Raw genomic sequence first — 17,871 nt, 5'->3', positions numbered from 1 at the left:
TTTCTCTATTTGTGAGTCAACCGCCCCTCCCTCCGTCTCTTCAGTTAGGTTCCCACCGCCCAGCAATTCTAGTTTAAACTCTCCCCAATAGCCTTAGCAAACCTCCCCACCAGGATATTGGTCTAAACACATTGATGAAGGTAGAGCAGTCGATGTAGTGCATATGGATTTCAGCAAGCATTTGATAAGGTACCCCATGCAAGGCTTATTGAGAAAGTAAGGAGGCATGGGATCCAAGGGGACATTGCTTTGTGGATTCAGAATTGGCTTGCCCACAGAAAGCAAAGAGTGGTTGTAGACGGGTCATATTCTGCATGGAGGTCGGTGACCAGTGGCATGCCTCAGGGATCTGTTCTGAGACCCCTTCTCTTCATGATTTTTATAAATGACCTGGATGAGGAAGTGGAGGGAAGGGTTAGTAAATTTGCTGGTAACACAAAGGTTGGAGGTGTTGTGGATAGTGTGGAGGGCTGTCAGGGGTTACAGCGAGACATTGATAGGATGCAAAACTAGGCTGAGAAGTGGCAGATGGTGGTTCATTTTGGTAGGTCAAATATGATGGCAGAATATAGTATTAATGGTAAGACTTGGCGGTGTGGAGGCTCAGAGGGATCTTGGATCTGAGTCTTAGGACACTCAAAGCTGCTGCACAGGTTGACTTTGTGGTTAAGAAGGCATACCACAAAGGCCTTCAACAACCGTGGGATTGAGTTTAGGAGCCGAGAGGTAACGTTGCAGCTATATAGGACCCTGGTTAGACCCCACTTGGAGAACTGTGCTCATTTCTGGTCACCTCACTACCGGAAGGATGTGGAAACCATAGAAAGGGTGCAGATGAGATTTACAAGTATGTTGCCTGGATTGGGGAGCATGCCTTATGAAAACAGGTTGAGTGAACTCGGCCTTTTCTCCTTGAAACAACGGAGGGATGAGAGGTGACCTGACAGAGGTGCACAAGGTGACGAGAGGCATTGATCATGTGAATAGTCAGAGGCTTTTTCCCAGGGCTGAAATGGCTAGCAGGAAAGGGCAGAGCTTTAAGGTGCTTGGAAGTACCGTAGGTACAGGGGAGATGTCAGGGGTAAGTTTTTTATGCAGAGAGTGGTGAGTGCATGGAATAGGCTGCCGGCAATGATCGTGGAGGTGGATATGATAGGGTCTTTTAAGAGACTCCTGGATAGGTACATGGAGCTTAGAAAAATAGAGGGCTATGTGTAACACTAGGTAATTTCTATATTAAGTACATGTTCCACATAGCATTGTAGGCTGAAGGTTTTCTATGTTTATTATTTATCAAATTACTTGTAAACCTCATTATTTGAGTCTCTTCCTGAAGGGGTCGAGCATCATCTTGAGTAGTGGGGCCCTCCTCCCAACCAAGGAGAAGATACGAGGGGTGATTGATAAGTTCGTGGCCTAAGGTAGAAGGAGTCAATTTTAGAAAACCTAGCACATTTATTTTTCAACATAGTCCCCTCCTACATGTACACACTTATTCCAGAGGTCGTGGAGCATACGGACCCCTTCTTTGTAGAAGTGGTCCACAGCAGGGGTGATTAATAAGTTCGTGGCCTAAGGTAGAAGGAGATGAGTTACTAACTTCAAACTTTCTGCATTATCACTCAGAGTTGAACTGCATGTGCATGTAACAAAAGCATCTTGTACCTCCAGGTGGTCCACAGCAGGGGTGATTGATAAGTTCGTGGCCTAAGGTAGAAGGAGATGAGTTATACCGTTCTTGTTACATGCACGTGCAGTTCAACTCTTTGAGTGAAAATGCAGAAAGTTTGAAGTTAATAACTCATCCCCTTCTACCTTAGGCCACAAACTTATCAATCACCCCTCGTACTTCTGTAGGCTTCCACAAATCAAAACAGCAGAAGCACTTTATGTTTAAGAAAAACCGTAACAACTCATTTATTGTAATCTAAAACCTGAACACAAAGCTCAGTAAAAGTGTTTTACGTTGTTACATCATCGCATCAGCCCAGCTTCTTGAAGTGAAACTATCAACGTTGGTGGTTGTGAATTAGGTATGTTTCCACCATTTCCATTACCCTACACTTCCAGTGAATGAAGCAGATTAAACTCTGTTTACTTTTTTAGGTGAAGCACATTAGCGTAGTGGTTATGTGATGCTTTACAGCACCAGCGATTTGGACTCAGTTTGTACCACTGCTTGGAGCTTGTACATCCTTCCTGTGACCGTGTGGGTTTCCTCCCACACTCCAAGGACACATGTGTCTGGACCAGTCAACTGTGGGCACGCTACGTTGGCACCAGAAGCATGGCGACACGTCCAAACTGCCCTACCAAATCCTCGGACCGCGTTGTTTGTTGATGCAAAGGACCCATTTCACTGCATATTCCGATGTACGTTTGACAAATAAAGCTAATCTTTAAAATACATACTTAATTCGAGGAGTAGTTTTTAACAGAGGTTTATAACACTCAAAAGATTTCCATAGCACAAGTACAATTCTTCAAACCTGGAAAGATGTATCCGGGGGTAGAAGATGAAGAAGTCGTCTACCACAGAAACTGAGGATGAGAATTGGATTCTGTATTTTCTCTCTGTCACTCCTACCTCTATCCATAATCTAACATTTATACTGTTTTTCTATTAGTTGGCATTATTGGTATGTGATGTACCACAACTCCATTTAGGTGGACGGAGTGTTGAGTTCAGCCAATGAGGACCCTCGGTTTCCCTCGAGGGTGAGTAGAGTGTACTGGTTAGATGTAACTGGCAGAAGATCGTTTTGAACCTTGCATTAGACGTAAAAATTACAAGTTACAAGGAACTCAGCAGGTCAGGTAGTATCTATGGAAGGGAATAAACAAAATGCTAGACTTATGGAGGGTCTTTCAGGCAGAGACCCTTTCATCAGTCCAGCACTTTGTGTTGATTGTGCAAGATTTCCAGCATCTGCAATATCTCTTGTCTCTGGGGGTAATCAGATTCTCCGGCTCTGATGAAGGAACACTCCAAACGCCGACTGTTTATTTCCCCACCATAGATGCTGCCAGAGCTATTGAGCTTCTCCATCATTGTGTGTGCGTGTGTTGTTCAAGATCACTGAAGTCCATAGAACTTCCAATGGTAGTGCGCTGAAGGTGGCAGGCGGCGGTGCGGGTAGCGTGGGAACCGCACCGGCAGGCGGGAGTGCGGACGGAGGCGGAAAACCGCACCGGCAGGCGGCGGTGTGAGCTAAAGCGGAGAAGCGGAGCGGCAGGCGGCAGTGGAAAACCGGATCGGTAGGCGGGAGTGCGGACGGGGGCGGAAAACCGGATCGGCAGGCGGCGGTGCGGACGGAGGCGGACAACCGGACCGGTAGGCGGCGGTGCGGACGGAGGCGGACAACCGGACCGGTAGGCGGCGGTGCGGACGGAGGCGGACAACCGGACCGGCAGGCGGCGGTGCGGACGGAAGCGGACAACCGGACCGGCAGGCGGCGGTGCGGACGGAGGCGGACAACCGGACCGGCAGGCGACGGTGTGAGTGTGCCCGGCGGTGCCGGAGACGTGGAGAGGGTGCCGGGGTGAAGCGTTGCGAACGGCGAGCGATGGCAGCGTCATGAGACTGAAATGGAGGCGGGCGGCGGTCTGCGCGGTTATCATTTACTGCCTGTTCTCCATTTACGCCGCCTACGTCGTCTTCTTACGGCGACCCAGAGAATCAGGGACACAACGGGCGGCCGCTGGCCGGGAACGCAGGAGGGGTAAGGAGCGGCCGCAGCACGGACACCGAGCTGAAGCCCTGCCGGCACCCAGCAAACCACCCCACGAACACCTCACCAGTTCCCTTCACCAGGCCCTCTGCCACCCCTAACACCCTGGTCTGGCCCGCTGACACCCTCTCCCACCCCTAACACCCTGGTCTGGCCCGCTGACACCCTCTCCCACTCCCCTCTGGCACTCCCCCACCCTCCCCGGACCAGGTACCATCCCCTCCCCAACTCCCACCCCATCTCTCTTTCCTCACTCTCTGTTCCCTGGCGCTGTCTGCTAGCCCATCCCTCCATCCCTTTCTAGCCACAACCCCCCCCCCCCCCCAACCATCTCCTAGTCCACCCCGTACCTCTCCTTGGAAACCCCAGTCACAAACAAACTCCCTTCCCCCGTCTCGCCCCCCCCCCCACCCCCGCCAGACAATTTACCCACCACTCAGGATCCCTGTTCCCACACCCCTAACCCTACCCCACACCCACCCAGGACTCCTTCCCTGTCCCCTCACCTAGGAGTCTTGTATAGAGGTGGTCACTAGGTGAGGCTCCAAAGTTTTGTTCATACAGTAAATGTTAAAGAAATTATTAACTAACAACTAGTTGATATGCTAGCTGGGTCAACCTGGTTTCTCAATTATTCAAGATTAATCTTCTGAGCACTACAACAATTAAACTAGAAAATAAAATCATTGTGACTTTAGAGATGATTAAGCATTTCTCATTTCCTTTGAATCTTGTACGAAAACATGGAGATGGGAGCAAAATCTGACTGAAGTGTGCTGGTTAGATTAGAGCTGGGATATGCTGAGACTTCTGGGGATACAGTGCCTTGCAAAAGTATTCAGTCCCCAACCCTTTGTTCACATAAGTAATACAACCAGAGATGTTAATCAATTTAAACACAAGGAATTCTGCAGCTGCTGGAAATTCAAGCAACACACATCAAAGTTGCTGGTGAATGCAGCAATTTGTGTTTGAGAATCATATAACCCTTTTTTACAGTCGAGCCCCCAAAACAGGGAAAATTGTAATTCATGAAAAACTAAGAATTCAAAAACTGAAGTGTCAGCAGTTCTAATGTATTCATCCCCCCTTGCTCAGTATTTATTTGAGCCACTGGTCTTATTGGAGAAGTCTCTATTAGCTTTGCACAATGTAATGGAGCAAGATTTGCCCATTCTATTAGCAGTACAGTATTGCTCAAACTTTACCAGCTTAGTTGGGGACTGGTTGTGGAGAGCAATCTTGAGGTCTTGCCAGGCAAGTTTGATGGGATTAATGTCAGGACTCTGGGCTACTTAAGGACATCAATTTTCTATATTGGAAACCACTACAAGTGCCATTCTTACAAGTGCCTTTCTTCACTGACAACTAAGTTTGGAGGGGAGTTCTGATCTAGGCAGTGTGGCTGTGGTTTCATGTTTTTTTTCCACTTTTTCACAGTGGACTGTGCTGAGCTCCAAGGTTATGTTCAGTGCCTTTGAGATGGTCTTCTACCCTTCCCCAGATGTGTGCTTCAGTTATCATATCCCTGACCTGTCCTGAATGCTCTTTTGTCTTCATTTTGGTTTGGTCTATTGAAAATCTGCCATACTGTTGGACCTTAGAGAGAGAGAGGGGGTATTTGTTATGAATTCACTGAAAACTGGTGATCCTCCAATTTTCTATATCAACAAACTGGGTGAGTTGGTAAGGTAATATGCGGTATATTACACCTGAGGAAAGTTAGCTTAGTAATTAAAAAGGGGGATGAATACTTTTTCAGCCTCACAATTTTAGTTTTTAATTTTTAGTAAATTGATGATAGGTTTGGAACTTTTGATTTGATATGATGCACAACGTTTTGTAGATTAGCTCAAAAATCCTACTTCAATATTTTTTTAAATTTAGAAATTGAGACAGTAAAATTTGAAAATAGTTGTGAGGGTTGAATACTTTATTAAGGGCACTGTAGTATTAATGCCCCTAAAATCCATGCAAACTGAGAACAGTGCATTTATCTTCAATTAACCATTCCAAAGTGCAAAACACAAGGTAGTGTGGGTCAATAATGAATTTTTGTGTCTCCTCCTTTTGTCACATTGTCTTTTGGTAAAGTCTTTCTGAAGATTTAACAGTCAATGGCTGACCTTTAACTTTCTGTATATGTTGGTATCCTGCTAGAACAAGTGAGTTAGCTGCATGCTTGCTGGAATAGCACTAACAGAGATCTAGAGAGATGTGGCCAAGAAGAAAGAAAACAGCAGGTTGGAAGTACTTGTACTGCTGAAGGAACCCACTCCCTCATCGCAGATAGTCAGCACTACCACAGTGACTGGCCATGAGGAGTTATAGTAGACCTAACTTGCAGCCTTAAACACTGGGGTCCACATGAGCATTAGTCTGAGCAGGGAAAGAGAAAAGGGTCCAACCACTCCTGGTGCTTTTGATAGTGATATACACAAGTAAGAGGGGTATAGATAGGAGAAGTGCAAGCAGGCTTTTTCCACTGAGGTAGGGTGGGACTAGAACTAGAGGTCATGGGTTAAGGGTGAAACGTGAAATGTTTAAGGGAAACATGGGGGGGGGGAGCTTTACTCGGAGGGTGGTGCGTGTGTGCAGTGAGTGACCTGCCAGCTCAGGTGATGGGCGCAAGGTTGATTTCAACACTTAAAGAGAACTTCGGATAGGGGCGTGGATGGGAGGGGGTATGGAGGCTATGGCCTGGGTATGGGCTGTTGGGCCTAGGGAGATTAATGGTTCAGCACAGACTAGATAGGCCAGAGGGGCTGTTTCTGTGCTGTAGCGTTCTATGACTCTACAGCTCAGGACAAACCCTGCAACACACAGTGCTGTGTCAAATTAATTAGTAATCTATGCCCAGCTAAACTATTTCCTGTCACCTACACAATCTGCATTTCCTGCACATTCGTATACCTATCTAAGACCATAAGACATAGGAGCAGAATTAGGCCCTTTGGCTCATTCAACCCCATTCTTCTGCCTTCTCCCCATATCGTTTCATGCCCAACTAATCAAGAATCTATCATCCCTTGTCTTAAATACGCCCAATGACAGCTGTCAGTGACAATGAATTCTTCAGATTCACCACTCTCTGGCTAAAGAAAGTCCTCTTCATCTCTGTTCTAAATGGATGTCCCTCTATTCTGAGGCTGTGCCCTCTGGTCCTAGACTCCCCCACTACAGGAAACACCCTCTCCATGTCAATTCTATTTAGGCCTTTCACCATTCAATGGGTTTCAGTGAGATCCCCCTCATTCTTCTAAATTCCAGTGAGTAACAGTCCTAGAATATGCCTTTCATTCTCGTGAACCTTCTCGGAACCATCTCCAATGTCAGCACATCCTTCCTTAAAAAAGGGGCCCAAAACTGCTCACAGTACTCGGAGAGGCCCCACCAGTGCTTTATAAAGCCTCAGCATCACATCCTTGCATGCCCCTATCATATTTGCTTCCTTCATCACCCCAGGCAGCACATTCTGTGTGAGAAAAAACTGCCCTGTGCATCTCCTTTGAACTTACTCCATTGAGTGAATGGCCTCTGGTATTGAGACATTTCAATCCTGGGGAAAAAAGATCTCAGGTGTGCACTCTATCTATGCCTGTCATAATCATATTATAAACCTCTATCAGATCTCCCCTCAGCCTCCGCTGCTCCAGAGAAAATAACTCATTTTTTTCCAACCTCTCCTTGTAGCTCATACTTTCTATCCTGGTAAACCTGAACCCTCTCCAAAACCTTGACATCATTGGAGCAGATCTGTTGCCAGTGGTAATCTGTCCCAGGCCGTGCTGTTCTTCCCTATTGATATCACGGCCCACAGCACTTAATGGCTGAACATAACTGTACTCACAGTACTGTCTGGCCAGCAGCTGCTGAGACCCACTCACTATCAAAGTCAGCATTGTTAGTGAATGCTTGAGACTATTTTTGATACTTGGAGGAACTGTCAAAAAGCACCAAGAGAAAAAAAATTCTAAAATTAATTGTAAGCTCTGAAGCAAGCTGTGCAGTGCTTGCCTTTCATCTGCTAGCTGATCTCCCCCTTCATTTGAACAGGGCTGCAGTAGGTTCAGCATGCAGGCTACCTGAGCTGAAAGCTAGGAAACATGCAGTCGTTTGTGTTGTCTTGTTGAGCTCCATGCAGCCAGCAGGCAGATGCTAACATTTCCAATACAGTATAGGCCCACAATGGCTGTGGGTGCTGGGACTGGCACGGAGCTATGGAGAACTCCTAGAATTAGTGCTGGTGTGAGCCCAGTAGATTCAGCCTGTTGTAAATGTAGGAATATCTGACTTCTCCAAGAAAATCTAAATTGTGATACTCTTATAGGATTATAAACACGAGAGATTCTGCAGATACCAGTAATCTAGAGTAACATGCACAAAATGCTGGAGGAACTCAGCAAGACAGGCTGCACCCATGGAGGGGAATAAATGGTAGATGTTTCGGGCTGAGACCCTTCATCAGGAATGGAAAGGAAGTGGGGCAGATGCCAGAATGGAGAAGGAGAAGGAAGGAAGACAAACTGGCAGATGATATGTGAGACCAGGTGTGGGGGAAAGTAGCTGGAGTAAGAAGCTAGGTGGAAGAGGTAAAGGGTTGAAGAAGGAGGAATCTGATAGGACTGAGGGATTGGAGCAGGGGGCAGGGATTCAAGTTTTTGGATCATTGGGACCTCTTTTGGCGCAGGTGTGACCTGTACAAAAAGGACGGGTTACACTTAAATCCTAGGGGGACCAATATCCTGGCAGGGAGATTAGCGGGGGCTACTGAGGTGACTTTAAACTAGAATGGTTGGGGGGTGGGAATCAAATTAAAGCGGCTAGGTGTGAGGAGGTTAGTTCACAACAGAGGGATGGGAACCAGTGCAGAGAGACAGAGGGGTGTAAAGTGAGCGTAGAAGCAAAAAGTACAAAGGGGAAAAGTAAAAGTGGCAGGCCGACAAATCCAGGGCAAGCATTAAAAAGGGCTAAGAGAGTTGTAAAAGAGCGCCTGAAGGCTTTATGTGTCAATGCAAGGAGCATTCGTAATAAGGTGGATGAATTGAAAGTGCAGATTGTTATTAATGATTATGATATAGTTGGGATCACAGAGACATGGCTCCAGGGTGACCAGGGATGGGAGCTCAACGTTCAGGGATATTCAATATTCAGGAGGGATAGACACGAAGGAAGGGGAGGTGGGGTGGCGTTGCTGGTTAAAAAAGAGATTAACGCAATAGAAAGGAAGGACATAAGCCGGGAAGATGTGGAATCGATATGGGTAGAGCTGCGTAACACTAAGGGGCAGAAGACGCTGGTGGGAGTTGTGTACAGGCCACCTAACAGTAGTAGTGAGGTCGGAGATGGTATTAAACAGGAAATTAGAAATGTGTGCAATAAAGGAACAGCAGTTATAATGGGTGACTTCAATCTACATGTAGACTGGGTGAACCAAATTGGTAAAAGTGCTGAGGAAGAGGATTTCTTGGAATGTATGCGGGATGGTTTTTTGAACCAACATGTCGAGGAACCGACTAGAGAGCAGGCTATTCTGGACTGGGTTTTGAGCAATGAGGAAGGGTTAATTAGCGATCTTGTCGTGAGAGGCCCCTTGGGTAAGAGTGACCATAATATGGTGGAATTCTTCATTAACATGGAGCGTGACGTAGTTAATTCAGAAACAAAGGTTCTGAACTTAAAGAGGGGTAACTTTGAAGGTATGAGACGTGAATTAGCTAAGATAGACTGGCAAATGACACTTAAGGGATTGACGGTGGATATGCAATGGCAGGCATTTAAAGGTTGCATGGATGAACTACAACAATTGTTCATCCCAGTTTGGCAAAAGAATAAATCAAGGAAGGTAGTGCACCCGTGGCTGACAAGAGAAATTAGGGATAGTATCAATTCCAAAGAAGTAGCATACAAATTAGCCAGAGAAAGTGGCTCACCTGAGGACTGGGAGAAATTCAGAGTTCAGCAGAGGAGGACAAAGGGCTTAATTAGGAAGGGGAAAAAAGATTATGAGAGAAAACTGGCAGAGAACATAAAAACGGACTGTAAAAGCTTTTATAGATATGTAAAAAGGAAAAGACTGATAAAGACAAATGTAGGTCCCCTGCAAACAGAAACAGGTGAATTGATTATGGGGAGCAAGGACATGGCAGACCAATTGAATAATTACTTTGGTTCTGTCTTCACTAAGGAGGACATAAATAATCTTCCAGAAATAGTAAGGGACAGAGGGTCCAGTGAGATGGAGGAACTGAGCGAAATACATGTTAGTAGGGAAGTGGTGTTAGGTAAATTGAAGGGATTGAAGGCAGATAAATCCCCAGGGCCAGATGGTCTGCATCCCAGAGTGCTTAAGGAAGTGGCCCAAGAAATAGTGGATGCATTAGTGATAATTTTTCAAAACTCGTTAGATTCTGGACTAGTTCCTGAGGATTGGAGGGTGGCTAATGTAACCCCACTTTTTAAAAAAGGAGGGAGAGAGAAACCGGGGAATTATAGGCCGGTTAGCCTAACGTCGGTGGTGGGGAAACTGCTGGAGTCAGTTATCAAGGATGTGATAACAGCACATTTGGAAAGCGGTGAAATGATCGGACAAAGTCAGCATGGATTTGTGAAAGGAAAATCATGTCTGACGAATCTCATAGAATTTTTTGAGGATGTAACTAGTAGAGTGGATAGGGGAGAACCAGTGGATGTGGTATATTTGGATTTTCAAAAGGCTTTTGACAAGGTCCCACATAGGAGATTAGTGTGCAAACTTAAAGCACACGGTATTGGGGGTAAGGTATTGGTGTGGGTGGAGAATTGGTTAGCAGACAGGAAGCAAAGAGTGGGAATAAACGGGACCTTTTCAGAATGGCAGGCGGTGACTAGTGGGGTACCGCAAGGCTCAGTGCTGGGACCCCAGTTGTTTACAATATATATTAATGACTTGGATGAGGGAATTAAATGCAGCATCTCCAAGTTTGCGGATGACACAAAGCTGGGTGGCAGTGTTAGCAGTGAGGAGGATGCTAAGAGGATGCAGGGTGACTTGGATAGGTTGGGTGAGTGGGCAAACTCATGGCAGATGCAATTTAATGTGGATAAATGTGAAGTTATCCACTTTGGTGGCAAAAATAGGAAAACAGATTATTATCTGAATGGTGGCCGATTAGGAAAAGGGGAGGTGCAACGAGACCTGGGTGTCATTATACACCAGTCATTGAAAGTGGGCATGCAGGTACAGCAGGCGGTGAAAAAGGCGAACGGTATGCTGGCATTTATAGCGAGAGGATTCGAGTACAGGAGCAGGGAGGTACTACTGCAGTTGTACAAGGCCTTGGTGAGACCACACCTGGAGTATTGTGTGCAGTTTTGGTCCCCTAATCTGAGGAAAGACATCTTTGCCATAGAGGGAGTACAAAGAAGGTTCACCAGATTGATTCCTGGGATGGCAGGTCTTTCATATGAAGAAAGACTGGATGAACTGGGCTTGTACTCGTTGGAATTTAGAAGATTGAGGGGGGATCTGATTGAAACGTATAAGATCCTAAAGGGATTGGACAGGCTAGATGCGGGAAGATTGTTCCCGATGTTGGGGAGGTCTAGAACGAGGGGTCACAGTTTGAGGATAGAGGGGAAGCCTTTTAGGACCGAGGTTAGGAAAAACTTCTTCACACAGAGAGTGGTGAATCTGTGGAATTCTCTGCCACAGCAAACTGTTGAGGCCAGTTCATTAGCTATGTTTAAAAGGAAGTTAGATATGGCCCTTGTGGCTACAGGGGTCAGGGGGTATGGAGGGAAGGCTGGGTTCTGAGTTGGATGATCAGCCATGATCATAATAAATGGCGGTGCAGGCTCGAAGGGCCGAATGGCCTACTCCTGCACCTATTTTCTATGTTTCTATGTTTCTATGTTTTTCTCCTCCATAGATGCTGAGCTTATCCAGCATTTTGGGTGTATAGTATTCTACTTTGTTTCAAACTGTATTTAATTTGGATGTGTAGGCAGTTCACTCCAGTGGCAGAATGAGCAAGAACAAAGGGAGTTGCAGCACTCGCAGCAAGATGATGAGTGGAACCCGTGGGAAGAGGATGAGAAAATGGAGAATGCTGTACAGAACGGAGCTCAACTACAGCGATTTCAGAAAAAAATTCTACAGAACTCGCCCAGAAAGAAGCTGGTGCAGATCTGGGGCAAAGCTGCAATTGGTAAACCCTTTAGAGAAATACTGTCTGTGTACATTGTCGATTCCAGTTAGTTGAAAGTACTGGGAGTATGTGTTTTGTAGTTTTATATTTATTTATTTATGACTGTGTTCTCATGTTGAACCTATTTCTGAATAATATATCAAATGGCCCTGATGTGGTCAGATAGGATTAATGAGGAATTACCAGGATGCTGCCTGGATTTGAGAGCACACCTTATGGGGAGGGGTTGAGGGAGCTAGGGCTTTTCTCTTTGGAGTGAAGGAGGATGAGAGGTGACGATTGGATTCAGGTGTACAAAATTGAGTGGCCAGCCAAAGACTCTTTCCCAAGGCAGAAATGCCTAATGTGTGGAGGCATAACTTGAAGAAGGTGTTTGGGGGCGGGGTGAGGGATGTTATAAGCGGGTGTTTTAAACAGAGAGAGGTGAATGCGTGGAATGTGCTGCCAGTGGTGTTGGTAGAGTCAGATACACTAGGAACATTTCAGAAACTCTTTAGATTGGCATGTGCATGAAAGAAAAATGGAGGTCTATGTGGGAGCAAAGGGTTGGATTGAGCAGAGTAGTTTAAAAGTTCGGCAGAACATCATGGGCTGAAGGGCCTGTACTGTGTTATATTGTGTGCTGTATGTTCTATGTGGTATAGGTGGGCAAGAAGTTCAGCGTTGATCTGGTGGGCCCAAGGGCTTGTTTCTGTACTGTACAACTCTGTCATCTCTCAACCTGCAGGAAGGATTTCTGCCCCTCACAGTAACTTGTACAGTGATTCTCATGCTGTTGTTTTACTCCTTCTGAACAGTTTTCTAATTGTCGTCTTCTACCTGATTATGTGGGCGAGAATCAGTCTTCCCATCCCCCTGCAGAATTAGTTATGTCTCTTGCAAGGGTTTCCCTGCTTCATTTCTACATTTTTCTCTTAAGGATCAGAGATGAGAAAAGTTAAGTACACTCCAGCAAATGTGAGGGACCTGAGGTGAATTAATTTTATCCCGCCTTTCCCTGCTTCGTGACACCTCTACCTTATACATTTTTTTATTTCTTGACATGGATAAAGAATGTACTGCATGGAAAGCCTCCTTTTCAATTCTGCCTCTCAGCCACTTGTGGCAATGTATATGGAAATTAAGGTGCACTATATATGTTTGAAAATATATCACATGTTCATCTGAGGGGTCTGCAACCCCAAACTGAGTTGTTAGCCCGTCAAGACCTGGTTTGAATCACAAGCCATTTGGAGTGAATTGATCTTCCCATCATACCTTCCTGCTCACGAACCCATTGGCTAGGAAGACGTCATATTTCACACGTGGTCGCCATCCTTGATCCTGGCTAGAAATGCATTCAAACGGTGAGGGTGGAGTTGTGTTCAGATGTGCTCCTACAGTGGTTCATTACAAGATTAATAATGATTACCCAAGCATGGAGCCAGTTAATAGCAAAGATCCATTGAATCTTGGTCAGTCTTGTATGACATGGAATTTGTTGTTCTGCAACAACTGTATGGCGCATCAAATTACTATAAATTACACGAAACATTCTGAAATCGTAGGACAGGGGAAGAAGCTGTCCCTGAAGTGTGTACTGCAGGCTCCTGAACCTCTTCCCTGATGGTAGTAATGAAAAGAGGCCACGTCCTGGATGGTGGAGGTCCATAAAGGCGCCTGCAGCTTTCTTAAGGCTCGAGGTTTTTCCGATGACAGAGCTGGCCGAGTCTACAACCCTCAGCAATCTCTTGTGATCCTGTGCTTTGAAGCTCCGTGCTAGGATGATGCAATGTGTGAAAATGCTGTACATCTGTAAAGATTGGCAGAAGTATTTGGTGACGTGCCAAGTCTCAGACTCCTAATTTGATGCGCCATACAGCTGTTGCAGAACAACAAATTCCATGTCATACAAGACTGACCAAGAGTCAATGGATCTTTGCTATTAACTGGCTCCATGCTTGGGCAATCATTATTAATCTTGTAATGAACCACTGTAGGAGCACATCTGAACACAACTCCACCCTCACTGATTGAATGCATTTCCAAGCAGGATCAAGGATGGTGACCATGTGTGAAATATGATCTCTTCCTAGCCAGTGGGTTCATGAGCAGGAAGGTATGATGGGAAGATCGACTCACTCCAAATGGCTTGTGTTGTCTTCGTGATGTAATTCAATGTATCCAGTCAATGACTGCACCTTCTGAGTGTAAATAAATAGTTGGCTGGAGTACTTTGAAAAATTATGAAAGGCACCAGGTTGTTAAAATGATTAATTTCCAGTGCTTTGATTCTAAAAATTTGAAGTCTATAGAGTGATTGACTGCACTGTTTTAACTTGTTTCACTTTTCACAACCCCCGCATTTAAGCACCTACAGAAGAGTTCGGTACATTCACAGAATATTGGAGCCATTTCCTTAGTCAGATGTGGTAGAATGGATGGTAGGATATGTAGCACCACAAAGATATTGGAGGAGTTGCGCAGTTCTATAGAGGCAAGTGGACAGTTGACCTTTCAGAATGAGATCCTTCATCTGGACTGATAGAAGGGAGGTAACCAGTGCAAACAGCTGAAGGGAAGGGATGGAACAAGAATTAGAAAGCGATATGTGGATCTAGGTGAGGATAGGCAAATGGACAAGAGGAGAGGGAAAATAGGGACTGAAGCTGTGAGATGATGAATGGAAGTGACAGAGGGTTGCAGATGATAGCATGGAGTTAAACCCTTGAAGAGACACCATCTACAAGACTGTGGAAGTGAATAATTAAATGGTTTATTTTTAACAAGCAAGGATTTGGTGGGCCATATGGCCTTCTACACCACAAATTTCAATGATTAATACTTCTAAATTCACATAAATGTAATTTTAAGCTCTTGGGGTTCTATCATTTATATTTCTGTATTGCATAATAATTGTTCTTTCTGAAGATCTTAAAATCTTTCTCTTTGAAATAGGGCTTTACCTCTGGCAGCATATACTTGGTGGCCCACTTATGCCAAGTGAGGTGACAGCTCACTGGAGAGAGGGGGAACTAAAGGCTGGTGATATATATTTTAGGTAAAGTTTATCTTTGAATGAGTGGCATCTTGTTTTTATTTTACAGGGCCAGCTTCTTGCTGCAGTCACTGTGTAGAGTAATGACATTTAATGGCCAAATCGGTGATCCCAACATGATGAAAACTATACCCAAGCCCGTGTGTTCATTAGCCAATAATAAACCCAAGCCAGTACTTTGAGCTTTTCAGGAATTGTACAGAGAGGAGGAAGAAAAGAGAAGCAAAAGGCACTAGTGACTACATGTTTTAAAAAATGAAGAAAAATAGTTTGAAACCATGGCTAATGTAATTCCAGTTGTTTGTGTGGAGAAAAGTAAAGCAGTTGGCTTCAAGATTCAAGAATAGATTTATTAGTTGTATGTACATTGAAACATGCAGGAAAACACGGTTTGCATTAACAACCAACGTGGTCTGAGGATGTTACCAAGCTTCTAATGTAGCATCTCCACAATGCTCAGCAGAACAACACACAGCCAACATAGAACAAGACAGGCATAACACCAGCAAAATGATCTCCTTCCTATCCCCACCCGGTCAGGACACCCCATCCTCTGGACCTTTATATGAAAAATGGCAAAGATCAGATAACATAATGACTGATTTATTGTATGGACGTCTTTATGTGAGTGTTCTTCCACATTACTTCATGTTTTTCTTTCATTTTCTTGATCTCTCTTACATGCATGTATGTATTTTAAACCTCCCATGAATAATGAACATTGTAGTAAATAATTACTTTGAATCATGGGATGACGTATCATATGATAACTTCGCTTAAGAATGTAACAAACATCTTTGTATTTAAACACCTTTGCATAATAGAGTCATAGAGAAGTACAACACAGAAGGCTTTTCAGCCCATTGATGCCAAAAGCATTGAATCTGCCTACTACCATCAACATAGGGCAGGACCATAGCCCTCCTATCGATGTACCTATCCAAACTTCTCTTAAGCATTGAAATCAAGCTTGCATGCACCACTTGCGCTGGTAGCTCATTCCACTCTCACGGCCCTCTGAGAGAAGAAGTTTCCATTCTTGTTCCCCTCATGTTCCCTTAAACTTTTCACCTTTCTCCTTTAACCCATGACCTCTGGTTGTGGTCCCACCCAACCTCAATGGAAAAGGCCTGCTTGTATTTACTTGGCTATCTATACCCCTCATGATTTTGTTTACCTCTTATCAAATCTCCTCTCAATCTTCTACGTTCTAAAGAATACAGTGTAACCTATGCAATCTTTCCTTAGAACTCAGGTTCCCCAGACCTGGCAACATGCGTGTAAGTTTTCTCTGTACTCTTTCAACCATACTTACACCTTTACTGTAAGTAGGTGACCAAAACTGCACACAATACTCCAAATTAGGCTTCACCAATGTCTATACAACTTCAATGTAACATCCCCTCTCCTGTACTCAATACGTTGATTTATGAAGGCAGATGTTCCAGAAACTTTCCTTATGACCCTATAAACCTGTGATGCCACTTTCAATAAATTATGGACCTGTATTCGTATATCCCTTTGTTCTATCACTCTTCATTGCCCTACCGTTCACTGTGTAAAACTTACCCTGGTTGGTCTTACCAAAGTGCAAGATCTCACACTTGTCTGCATTAGATTCCATCTGCCATTTTTCCAGCTGATGTAGATCCATTTGCAAGCCATGATAGCCTTCCTCACTGTACAGTACACCCCCAGTCTAGGTGTCATCCACAAATTTGTTGCTCCAGTTAACATTATCATCCAGATCATTGATATAGATGACAAACAACAATGGACCCAGCTCCAATCCCTGTGGCACACCACTAGTCACAGGCCTCCAGGCAGAGGGCAACCCTCTACTACTGCTCTCTGGCTTCTCCCACAAGCCAATTTACTATCACATCTTGAATGCTGAGTAAACCTTCTTTATCAGCCTCCCATGCTGGACCTTGTTAAATGCCTTATAAAAGTCCATGTAGACAACATCCACCGCCTTGCCATCACCCACTTTCCTGGTAACTTCCTCAAAAAAACTATAAGATTGGTTAGACATGACCTGCCATTGACTATACTTAATCAGTCCATGTCTATCCAAATACTTGTATATCTGGCCCCTTAGAATACCTTCCAATAATGGGGATTCATTGTAATGATTTCATTCATTGTTTGTCTGAATTGGTATAATTATTCTTTGAACCGAGGAAAAGTTTTAATTGAAGTGCACAATATTGTTAAAGTAAATAAAGCAGAAACTATATCTGTAGAGGATTTTTGATCTTCAGTGGATATTGATTTAAACTAATTGGCAAAGAAAAATAGAGTTGAGATTTTGTAAGAAGTTTTTACAGTTTACAATTTATTGTGGGGAGGGTGGAGGCATGCTCATTTTTACTTTTAGAAGTAATTTTGCTCTTGAGAATTGAAAGCTGGAGTATGAGATTAATCGGACAAAACTTCCCAAAAAAAACCCTAACCATAATAAAATAATGCTCTGATATTGATCAATAATGAAGCATATGAGTGCACTTCCTAATTGTTAGGTGCACTTAACATCTGTAGATTCATGTGCCTGCTTTGCCTGTCTTCCTTTCAGATTCTACACTGGACCTGCTGTGGTGCCTGGGCGCATCTCACTGGATACGGAGAATCTTGTGCTTGTGTTGAATGGTAGAGAAGAGGGGAAGATCAAGTTTGCCACCCAGTGGTTGCACTATGTACAAACACTCCACCAGATGCATAAACTGAAGCACTCAGCTGTAGTCCTGCTTGGCAGTGAGCAGTGTGATAATGACTGGATTGAGTCCTATCTCAGAAAACACGGAGGGTTTATCGACTTAATTTTTCTGGTGTATGACAGCCCTTGGGTGAATGAACTGGATGTTTACCAGTGGCCATTAGGAGTGGCAACGTAAGTTGAACGAAGTCAAAGTCA

The 17,871-nt window shown here is 44.5% G+C and overlaps 1 protein-coding gene across 3 annotated transcripts in view; it reads left to right on the top strand.

The window, feature by feature from the left end:
* Positions 1-3,225: 3,225 nt before the first annotated feature.
* rxylt1 (ribitol xylosyltransferase 1) overlaps positions 3,226-17,871 on the top strand; it is a 47,413-nt gene continuing 32,767 nt past the window's right edge. Inside the window, exons 1-4 of one of the 3 annotated variants that reach the window (XM_063058477.1) lie at positions 3,226-3,722; positions 11,717-11,920; positions 14,858-14,960; positions 17,533-17,847. In XM_063058477.1, the coding sequence (XP_062914547.1) occupies positions 3,578-3,722; positions 11,717-11,920; positions 14,858-14,960; positions 17,533-17,847 (767 nt within the window). In that variant the 5' untranslated portion in view covers positions 3,226-3,577. The remainder of the gene's footprint in view (positions 3,723-11,716; positions 11,921-14,857; positions 14,961-17,532; positions 17,848-17,871) is intronic. The other 2 variants (XM_063058475.1, XM_063058476.1) reach the window with 2 other exon arrangements.

Source organism: Mobula hypostoma, chromosome 9 (genome assembly GCF_963921235.1).
Source record: "Mobula hypostoma chromosome 9, sMobHyp1.1, whole genome shotgun sequence".
NCBI lineage: Eukaryota > Metazoa > Chordata > Chondrichthyes > Myliobatiformes > Myliobatidae > Mobula > Mobula hypostoma.
This window is presented reverse-complemented; position numbering and strand designations above follow the sequence as displayed.